At 28.9% G+C, this 12,188-nt stretch overlaps 1 protein-coding gene across 1 annotated transcript; it reads right to left on the minus strand.

Annotated features, from left to right (window-relative positions):
* Positions 1 to 1,218: 1,218 nt before the first annotated feature.
* Positions 1,219 to 3,100, minus strand: LOC148211095 (uncharacterized). The gene is made up of 4 exons (XM_088125913.1): positions 2,720 to 3,100; positions 2,498 to 2,604; positions 2,131 to 2,375; positions 1,219 to 1,632 (listed from the first exon to the last, which is right to left on the minus strand). The coding sequence occupies exons 1-4, from the start codon at positions 2,900 to 2,902 to the stop codon at positions 1,268 to 1,270; spliced, it is 900 nt and encodes a 299-aa protein (XP_087982039.1). The 5' UTR covers positions 2,903 to 3,100; the 3' UTR covers positions 1,219 to 1,267.
* Between the last annotated feature and the right edge of the window lie 9,088 nt (positions 3,101 to 12,188).

The raw sequence follows: 12,188 nt of genomic DNA on the forward strand, positions 1-12,188 counted from the left end.
CTTACAACCTCTTAATTGTAGATATATGTCAATTACCATTCAACTATGCTCGCCTTGAATAGTACAGGTTAAAAGACTAATGTTGACGAAAAGGATAGGAATATTGTGAAAATATCATGGTTTTGAGGATCGAGTTTATAATCAACCTTGATTCGGCCTTTTGATTGATAGGCCCAAGAATTTGTTTGGGCCTGGCACCCCCTATGATCAGCCCATTTCATGAGAGGTTTGGGCTTTTAACCCTTTTACATCCTGATTACATATTTGAATATGATTAACCGAAATTAGAAATTAGAGTAGGTTTCTTATTTACCTCCCTATTTTGAAAATTGGACAAACGATAAATATCCATTTGATTTTTTCCAACCATTTTGTATATTTATTTTTTACCCTTCTACCTTTTTTATTCAGTTATCGTTTTAAAATTAAAATATATAACAACTTTTTTCCTTTCTTTCTTGTTTAGTTGTTTTACTTTAAAAGTAAGTTCGTTGAGATTTTATTATTTTGTTATTTCTTTCTTTTCAATTTAAAAAGTTGTATTCTTTCACATTTCTCTCTCTTTCCTAAATGTATCTTTCTTCTTCTTTTTTTTATGGGAAATTGCAATGAGCAGTAAAAATGTTTTATGTATTTTAAAATATATCACCTATTTTTTTCACTTATATCTAGCATATCAGATAGTATATCAATAATATGTCAGACACTCATATCAATAGTATATTAGATCTATATCACTACATATTGCATAGACATTCATATTAGTAATATATCAGATGTATATCACAAACATATTGCAAGTATATAAGATGTATATCATGTGAGTAAAGTTGTCATTTTAAAATTGTACCTCCGTTTTTTTTAGAAAAAGTACTATACTTTGAAAAAATTAAATGTGGTTGTTATTTTACTAATTTTACTGAATGTATTTGACATATTTGTTAGTGTCCCTATTTTTTTTTCCTTCTATATTTTTACCTCTGATCTATCACCTCCATCATTTAATTTTTTTTTTCTTTTATTCATCGTGATATTGATCATACTTTTCTCTTTGACACTTACTATAACAAAGAATTAGCCACACACATCAATTCCTAAAACGGTGTTGGTTTTTGAGCTAGATTTTGCAAAATTAAACATAAACGTACGTGCGAAACCCATTTTTGAAAGAAAAGAATACGACAAGATACAAAATAGATATGAACTATGAGGGTGTAATTTTGTAACTATCCATTTATTTATCCTTTGGAAACCTATGATACAGAGTTTATAGTGAATTTGAGTAAGTGGGATAATTCAAAAAGTGGGCATTTGAAACCCCACTTGGAACTTGAATGTTCATAACATCTCCATTGAAACACTCGAAATGATGATCAAAACTTGAACTTTGTCGTTGCTGACTCAAATTATTATTAGCTGCTGCTCCAATATTGTTTGCCAACCAAACCATAGAAGCCATAGGGTCTGTCTTGTAAATGCCATTATCATATTCATTAATCATTGGCTTTCCCCCATTGTAGTAATTGCCTGCTTCTTCTTCGTATCTTCTCATTGTGTTTACTTGGTTCAATGCCTCCATTCTTTGCTCTTGTTGGGTCATGATCTCGTTGAAATGTGGTGTGTAATCAACAACTGTATAACAAAAGTAACACTTCAATCTTGAGCACTCAATATACAACAATTTGGTGTCGTGAAATACATAAGAATTACTCATTCCTAAGATAGGTGGCGGCTATCATGGAATTTGAACTCATTCCCTCTTAATCAACCACTCATGATGGTTTCAAAAGAGTATATTTTATCGTAGTGTATACCTAAAATGCTAATTATGACGTGTTCATTATTTAAAATCTTTGATTAGTTGGTGATATGATAAATTTAATGAAGATACTACATATGCATTGTCTAGGGAGTAAATAAACAAGTGACTTCTAAGTATAATGATAAAATTTATAATTTGACCATATATATAGAATCAGTTTTACTAATGTAGTTTTGTTAGTCGAATAAGTTATCGACTAAGGAGTGGCTCATATGTATTAAAGTACAATAAATTTTAAAATGTTACTAGCTAGAGTTAAACGCATGAAATTAAACTTCAAATTAAAGCATATAGAGAAAAGTGCATGCCTGATCTTGGTGAAGTTATGCTATCAATAGCAGCGGCATGATACAGTGGAAAAGATGGGATTTTGAACCTCATTTCCTCAAATTGAATTGAAGAAATTTGATTGTAAACAGCTGCTGAAGGAAAATAGGGGAAATTGAAAGTTGGGAATCCACTTTGGCTCAGTTCAAACAAACGCTGATCCTTATTTATGAGTTTCTGATAGTGTTTGTCCAGCACTTTTGGGGGAAACAGAATGCAATGCCTCCTTCAAATTTATGACAAAAAACATAATTATAACTATTAACTTTACTTCTCATTATATATATATATATATATATATATATATATATTCATCACCAAAACTAACTAAAAACTGCAAACTCAAACCTGTTTACACAAGCTTGGCCTTCTGTAAAGTCCGATCCATCGGTCCACTGCGTGTGTTTTCGTGGCTCGGGTTCGATCTCTTTGTAAAATTTCGGTGGATGGTGTAGCTACCAAAGCAAAAAGAAGTTGTCGTTTGTTGAAACTTGTTAATGAAATTACTGTCATTGTAAACAATCGTCATTTTTTCGAAGAGGTAAATAATTAATTTCTTTAAGTAATTACCTCCACTTCCAAGATTCCTGGTTTGTTTTCTTCCATGGAAGCTTGAATTCCTATTATGTTTGACCATTCAATTTCAATCTTTTCCTTCAACCCATTTCTCAAAATCTCCCACACCAACTGCCTCTTTGCAAAATAGCACTTTGCCACCAAGTCACCTTCATTTCTAGCCTCTAGCTGCACCATAAAACAAAACAAAAACCAAAGAAAAAGATCCTAGTTTTAAAACATTTATCGCATAAAATTGTAATATTACAAATAGTTGCATGTTTGATAACCACTTCGTTCTTAGTTATCTTATTAAAACTACTACTTCCACCTATGTATTCTTTTGTTTTTGTTTTGTTATGAACTTTTTTTTTAACATTTTCAACATCCAAGTAAGATTTTGAAAGAAAAAAGAGTAGTTTCCAAAAATATGTTTTTGTTTTTAAAATTTAGTTAAGAATTCAAATACGATCCGAAGAAAAGATGAAAATAAAAATATCAAACCAAATGGTGAGAAAACAAAAACATAATTTTAAAAAACAAAAAACTATGAACGAAATCGTTACGTCCTATAGCCTTGAAGCTTTTGTTAAATAATTGCCTGCCAAGAGCCGATGCGAAGCATCAATGCACCAAGAATGGAGGCCTTCAACCTTTCACCATCGTTTTCGCGTCTCGATCGTGCTTGATCATGGTTTGTTCTCATCCTTTTGGATTTGGTGCTTCTTTGCATGGCCTGTTTCACCAAAGAGGGCGAAATCTGAAGCTTCAAACCGATCGCAGGCAACCTTACGAGGGTTTCCATCAACTCTGCCTAAAAAAACAGGAAAAAGTAACTCATATATTCGTAAAAGAAAATGATGGAAGAAGCAAAAGGCTTGATTGGAAACCTGTTGATTGGTTTGTGGTGTGCAATTGTGAAGCCTGAGATTTGCAGCAACAAGAGTTTGGGAATTCAAATCCTCAGAAAATGGAGTTGAGAATAATCCTCTCAACTGTTCTTCCTTATCCATTAACTAATTTATGTTGTAATATTAATGGCGGAAGCTTCTCAAGAGATTGAAAGATTTGGTGAGCCAAGTGCGTGTATTTATGCGTGTCTTAGCTGATATTATATAATCTATAAAGTTTTGTTTATACAATATTCTATTAGCAAGAAATGTCTTTATAATAAAAAATTTAATTGAATGTTTACTTAGTGGTATATAACGTAATATATTTTTTATTCCATTAATAACTTTGGCACAGCCCTTTCTAACCTTAAAATTTTGTGCCTATTTAGTTGTTGTACTTTAAAAATTTTTAATATGTCATTAACCAAGTTTTGTGTGTAATAGATGTTTTAATTTTATCAGTTTAATGTTTATGTCATGAAATTCTTGAAATTAATGAAAATCAGTTAGTCATTTAATCTTATATAAGCATTAAATGAATGGATTTAACAATAATGATTCATTAGACACAAAATTAAAAGTAGTTAAAGATCCAAATATTAGACAAATTTTAGTAAGTATAAGAACAAAAGTGACCACCTTACCATTTCAATGACCTATATTTATCAAATATGTTTCAACTTTTATATTTTTCTAAGTTCTAAATTCTATTTTGATCTCTTTTCTAGGCTTGTTTTTTCGTAGGACTTTTAAAATTTTTGCTTTAGTCACTGGACCTTGCATAATCAAATCATATATTTGTGTTAATTTTCCATAGATAATTTAGAAGAAAATTCCATGAAGCAAAGTTTCTCAAAAAAAAAAAAAAGAGAAAGATTCTAGAAAAAAGCAAAACAAAACAAAGTATTATGAATAGAGAATTCAACATCGACATAAAAACGATTTTTAAATATAATAAAAATATCAATAAAATGTAGAATATACTGAGAAATATTAAAAATTAATGTCAAGAAATAAATATTAATGCATTAACTTTTATTTATTAATTCAAATGACTTTGTTGTATTAAAAAAAATTTAAATAATTTTTCCTGACATTAGAATATGTTAGAGTTTGTTTTTATTTTTATTTTTATTTTTACCATAATTAAAAAGAGATTTGTCATATTAAATATAATTCCCACCCCAATTCATCAAAATAACATAAAAATATTTAAAAAAAAAAAAATCAAAAGCACCCTAAACTACTTTACAAGAAAGTATTTATAGAGTTTTTTATTCGAACTATGGAAAAAAAAAACTTAAAAATATAGAATCAAACATGAAAGTAATTCGTTATAGAAACGCTTTTAACTAAAATACTTACTTTAAAAGCATTCTTAAACAAACTTTTATTTTATTTTTCTAATTAAATTTTGAAATAGATAAAAGAAGAATATTGGAAGCTGATTTATTTTTATATAACTTTTTTTTTATGAATTAAACACGTTGGAATATATTGTGTAGCCTGTTGGGTCGTGTAACACGGCAGATTGGTGAGTGTTGATCCCAATGAAATCATTAATTGACCAACTTAGTAGCTTTTGGCTGCTTAATTAGCTGCCCATATATTAAGGGAAAAAAATAATATTTATCTTTAATATTTTATGCAATTCTCAATTTAATTTTTGATCTTTTAAAATTTCAAATTTATTCTTAATATCTTGATAAAACGCTCACAACTAGATCCTTCCGATTTTTTTTAGTTAGAAGTTGTTAACAAAACATTTTTTTTATTCCGTTAAATTATTATTTTAAACATATTTTTACACATGGGTGTGCCACTTAAAGAAATGAATTTTGTGGATGGATAAGTTTGATTTTTAGTTATAGGTTTATGTGTTTAAATATGTTAATAAAAAAATAATTTAATGATCAATAAACTTGGTCTTAATTAACAAATTTTTTATTAAAAGATGAAAATGAGAATTTTCAAAAGATTAAGAACCAAAATTGGGATTTTAAATTGAGATTTTTGGAAATTATCCCAAAAATTAGAGACTATTATATATACTTTTCTATAATATTATCACTCAATATCAAGTCAAATTTAGTATTAAATTGTAATTTCATAAAATTAACTCTTAATTCAAATTACAACAACATTAATATCATTTGTTGATTGAATTACTATCATTTTTCAAATTTGTGATGGGATGTTGGAGTCTTGTGGTTGGATTGAGTTTGAGTTTTTCTGAATATTTCATTTTTGTTTAAACCTATTGTTTGGACGGACATTTTGTACACACAAATAAATATTAATAATATTTATTGGCGAATTATGACGATTATAAGACTATAAATATGATTAATTATCGTTAAACTATAATTAATTAACTAGTTGATGAGATTGAGGATGAAATCATAAGGAGATAATGACAAACCTTTTTGGATCTCTAAAGCAAAATTGTCCTAATCATTAATTAAAACATCATATGCATAAAGATTTGATGCTGATGGCTTTCATTTTTTTGTAGCTTTCTATAATAATTAATTGTATAAACACAGCTCAATGACAACACAACTCCCACCCTGCCTACCTAGCTACTTGTAATTGTTTTATAATTAAGTGTTGATTAGTATTAATTTTTTTGTCAAGGGATTTTTTCATTTTTCTTCTTCCATTTTTAATGCAAAACTTTTTGGGTCCCTATTAGACCACATAGGAAAAAATATATCAAAACATAGTCTCAAAGGTTGATGCATCCATCTGATCTCGTTCCGCAATTATTAAAATTAACACTCTCGTATTAGTTATAATATAATATATTTAGATTTAGAGCTAGGTTGGGACATTATTTTTGTATTGTATATAAGACTATTTTTGTTAAATCGCCAATCAAACTAATAGTTTAAGTTGACCATGGTTTAACTGTCGTAGATACTTAACATTCTGATCAATTTCAATACTTGTGGGCTTGGAAGACCGCTTTGCTCTAATACTATATTAAATCATCAATCAACTCAATAGCTTAAGTTAATAAGCTACATTAAATTTAATCTTACTCTTTTTATAAATACTTGAATAATTTTTGTTGGTCGCACGAAGGAAACAATAGTAATTTCATTTAAAGTTCAATTTTTATGAAATTAATTTAAAAGTGGACCAACCAATTAAAATATAATTCAACTGACTTAAAGTACCTATATCTGATCAGAAGGTCGTGAGTTCGAATTTATGGTAAAAAAACTTAAAAACTGTGCTTTGACTAGGGGAAAAAAAATTCAAAGGAAAGTAAAATTCTCTCGTGGGTCTCATCCACTTCTCACTCAAGGACAAAAGATTGCAAGAATGATGAATGGATAAAAGAAGGAAGAATGAAATCTTTGTGGGGTATGTTAAGCCACCAAATAGCAAGTTTTTTTTTTCTTTCGCAATTATTTAATGATATCTTTGAAGAATCATTATGAGTCACACTCTCATCTTCAATAAAGTCGAAGGCTTTTAGCTCAAACTCAAATCCAAAAGATGCTCTACAGATCAAATCCTCACGTGGTTTTGTTTTCTAATTTTTGGTTAACCTTTTATTTTATACTCGTCACATTTATTTTATTTTAGTCTTTATATTTTTAAATATTTTATTTCAATAACTGGATAGCTAATGGATGGTAAGTAATTTCTTTAAAAAATTAACAAAAACTTTACTAGGGGTCCTATTAGAAAAATTTAGGGAATAAATAGAACATATATTTAAAACTAAAATATCAAAATTGGATAAGTATAGAAATTTGGGATGTAGGATTTTAGACTTATCTTTTTCAATTGGGCAATCATAATGTTTTCTCACCTTTTCTTCTTCTTTACATTTAGGTTAGATTTCAAGGTTCATGCATGGTAAGATTCATATGGGATTCTCATTATTTTTCCAAAATTAAATTCACCAAAAAAATCTTACTTTTTTGGTTTGTTATCACTGGATATCAATTGTAAAATCTATATATATATATATATATATATATATATATATATATATAATATGAGAACTTTGAACCTCTCACATTATTTTAAAGTACATAAATAAAGGGAACAAAACTAAAAATACGGAACAAAAATAGTATTTTAACTTTTTAATTTTGGGAGTCGTTTTCAAAATCACAACTAAATCTTTCCCACCAAAGAGGGTCACACCAACCCACTGTTCTTATGAAGCAGGAAATTAAAGGATGGAAGAAAGGGGCAAAAGGGGCCGCATTTCTTTTGGAAAATTAAAAGTGAGCGTGCAATTGAGGTTCACAGAATTCAAAGATCATAGACTATACATTGAACACATCTTGACTATGTAAATTCCAATCAAGATTCATGACATTTTATATGGTTCATTTATATTCCTTTTTACCTCTACATATATTTTCACGCACTACCGTTCCAAGAGATGGTCTAAAACGGTATTATTGTATGTTGTTGTTATTGGGTTTTCGTGATGACATGACACATCATCGTTCTTCTAGAAATATTATTGAGTGTTTGGTTCACGGAGTTAGATTTGTATGTAACTTAAGAGTGTGAAGAAGGATGTGAACTTCTGATTAATAGGTTCGGTTAATTACTTGAGCTTATAAGATCCACGTTTATTACTTTATAGATGAATTTTTACACGTCATCAACTCATAATTACAAAACAAACCTCGGTTATTCAAACTCCAAATTATTTTTGTAACTCAATATTCCTTGCACATTCCAAATGCACCCTACGAACCAAAACTTCATATCTTGATCATACTTCACAAACTTAAAAAGATTTCTAGAATTTGAGTAATTAAGCCAGGATTATTTTTGGAGGGAAATTTTATAACCAAAGGAAGGTAGAGATTTTATAGCCTAAGGAATGGTCTAGAATGTACCGTGGTATTTGTTATTGGATTATTTAACATGATTCATCTTTAATAACCATAATTTAGGTTTGAATAACTTAAAAGATTAAAAAGCCGATCTTTATGTTTGACCAACGAACTATGTAGAAAAATGGACCTTCTTTCTTTCCTTGATTTTCAACAAGCACTTTGGCTAAATAACAATTCTCTTTAGTTTAGTTTCAGAGGTTGTGAAAGGTAGTCGTATGAGAGGGAAAAAGACTCAAAGTGATGACAGGGACGCGTTAGCACCCTTCAACTGTCCCGTCCTAAAGTATTTCGCTTTGATCATTCGACTGTCCATCGAGTGAAACGATATCTCTCGTATTGGCTTGACAGTTTCAACGGATCCCATTGTTAAATCACAAACAAAAGTTTAGGAAACTTTGATTTTTATAATTCATTTGTTTGCATAATTGAAATGCTTGAAATTTCATAAATTCAAATTAGGAAAAGTTATCTGTGATCCATATAAATTTTCACTAATATACGGTCCTTGAGCTTTTAAAAGTTTCACTTCTATCTTTTAAATGTTAAGAAATACATTTAAATGGTCTCTAACATTAATTTTCCTCTAAACTAGGGTAATATTGTGCGATTTGGATCTGTTTTGTTATTATTAAGGCTGACATGGCATTGAAAGTAGAAAAAAAAAATTTACTGACAACCAAACAATGTAATCAAAATGATAAACATGACTATCGAGATAGAAGAGGTGTTCATGGGTTGGATTTGTAATATTTTACATGTAGATGAATAATCATTATATGTTTTATAACTCAAATAGTCCATTTTAAATTATATGTCTAACCCAAACCAACTTAAAGAAATTGAGTTGTGTTAGTTTAGTCTATCGAATCTCGATTAAAACTCACGCCTCATTAGATTTAAGTTGAGTCATGTAACTTTCAAACACCTGGTTGTTCAAAAAAATCAACTATCCCAAAATTCTAAACAACTGAAACCAATGATCTATGCAATTTAAGTTTAAGTTTAAAACTATTATGAGGTAGAAATATAAATGAATGTGAAATATAAGTGAATTTTAAATTGATAATAAATTTACCATTATATATTATATAGAGCTAAGTGGTTGGGTTAATTCAACCTAATAAATCCAGGAGTCAAACCAACTCAACCAGAGTTAAAAAATAATGATTCTGATCTAATTCAAATTAATTTTCAACACAATCCAAACGGTATGGTTTGGTTGTTCGAGTTTTTTCGTTTTTTTAACACTCAGGAACTAATAGGAGCTAGTCTGGACAAAGGTTATAAACATTTGTAAACTAATTCAAAAATTTGAAAGAACTTATTTATTTATATTATTTTTAATTAAAAATATAAAAACTCTTTTTATTTAAAATAAATAATTTAGATTTTTATCTAAAATTTATATTACAAACAACGTTTTGTTTAATGAATTCAAATGAATCCATTTCATAAAAGATAAACATATGAAATAATGATTACATAATATAAATTTTCGCGAATAACAAATTAAACATAGCAATGACCTATAATTGAGAAACATCTCCATATTAAATTAAAGTAAAATTAGATTAAAATTTGACTAATTAAATAATACCATGTTTATTTTTATGGCTTATCTAATCACCACATATATAAGTTCATAAAATTGGTCCAATTGGATAATAATTGTATCACATGGTATTGGGCTTAAAATCAAATAGCCCAAGCCCATCTAAGGTCCATGAAAAACTCTCTCCTTAATTACCCTTTGAAAACAAAGATCATCACCATTTAAATCAAGTTTACACATTACTTGGGTTTAATAAAATAGTAAGAAAGTCAACTGTATGATACTTAAAAGAACAATTTTGAAATTAAACTTTAATATGCCAATGCATAAATTTTAAATTTCTTAATTATTTATATAAGGTACGGATTTGAAGACTAATTCTTTTATTATTTTATTTCACTTGTAAACTTCAAACTTCTTATAGGAAAAGGAATAGAGATAATGGCAAAAAAATAATTAAAGTGTATTTTAATATACTAGACCTATTAAATGTGATTACTAATTTGAATAGGAAACTCTTATGATGTGTCTATAAATACGACCATTTAAAATCTAAACAAGCTCATCCTCGAATAGGAAGAAAAAAATTCTCTCTAAAGTTTTCCTTCGCTTTTAATCGTGTACACTCTTCTCTCTCAATTTAAATTTCTTTTTGTCCAAGGTATAATTTTTTGGTTCGTTATTAAAGTAAGTGACTCAACCCTCGAAATACTTCAAAATTAAGTCAGATGCGTGGATAAAATATTTGATTTAGTTTAATTATAGGCTTGGACTAATTATGGTAGTGAATTTATGTATGCTTTTAATTTCGCAGATCTTTTTTTTTTCCGATTGTTTGATGATTAACTTTTTTTTTTTTTGGGTGACATTTAATTCTTACAAGCGCCGCCCAAATAACAAACATCTTTTCTTTTTTTTCCATTTTTTTTTATTTTTTGTTCTTGGTGCTTAAATAAACACACACATTGGTTTGTTAGGGCTATTCCAATCTACTAATAGGTTTTTTCCTTCTTGCAGTTGGAGTTTTAAAAGCTTTGGAGAATCTCAAATTTTCAGGGACGGAAAAAGAAATATGAAAGAACAAAGCAAGAAACTTCCAAGGTCAAAAAAGGCTAAAGATATTTCGAAAGAGGTCGATAAAGAAAAGTTGAAGGTCTCTATTTTAATACCTGAAATGCTTCACATTGGCAAATGGAAGGTAAAATAAATTAATTAAAAGTCAGTTTTTGTTTAAACAATTTGGTAACTTTGTGTCGATTGTGTATTGATTCCATGTCATTTTTTACAGTTTGAGCCAACATTAGAAGGTGATGAATTGGTGGTAAAATTCTTTTTTATAATGAAGCAATTAGCTATGGAGGTTTCGAGGAATGGGTATAGGCAAAAGATTGAAATAGAATGGTCAAATATTGTGGGGATGAAAGCTACTTTAAAAGAAAATGGATCCGGAACCCTAAAAATTGAGGTTAGTTAATTACTTATTCTTTTTTTTCTTTTCAAATATTTTACTAACTTGTGAAAAAAATTAGTTTTCTAGACGTTGTCATGTAAACACGGGTCCTCCGTATTTTTATGCAGCTATTACTTCCACCCAAGTTCTACCAAGAACTCAAAATTGATCGACGGTCACACAATAAATGGATTGATGGATCAGATTTTACAGAAGACCAAGCTTCTAGATGCAGGTTCGAATTTAATTTGCAGCTTTTTGTTTACTTTTTATGACATGAACGAGTCAGTGATGATGAATTAATTTGAAATTATGTTTGTTTTTAGGAGGTATTTGATTAATTTTCCACCCGGAGTGCTGAAGGAGTCGTTTGAGAGACTAATAAATTGTGACAAGCGATTGTATGGCCTGAGCCAAAGCCGATTTCCGACCTTTGAATTGGCCTACTTCCCTTCACAATTTTTTGTGAATAGAACACAAATGATTCCAATGATTGGAAGCTCCAACAATTTGCAAATGGCTTCTTCTTCTTCTTCATCTTCAATGCCACAGTATTCACAGGTTCCAAATGACCATTTGTCAAATTTCAATATGGTTTCAAATGACCACTTGTTGAATAATAGACTCACTTGTCCTAATGAAGTTTCAAATGGCCACATGTTGAGTGGACCAACATATCCCATTGGAGCTTCAAATAATTACTGCGACC

Source organism: Momordica charantia (genome assembly GCF_013281855.1).
Source record: "Momordica charantia cultivar OHB3-1 chromosome 6 unlocalized genomic scaffold, Mcharantia_2.0 BLBB01000006.1, whole genome shotgun sequence".
Classification (NCBI taxonomy): domain Eukaryota; kingdom Viridiplantae; phylum Streptophyta; class Magnoliopsida; order Cucurbitales; family Cucurbitaceae; genus Momordica; species Momordica charantia.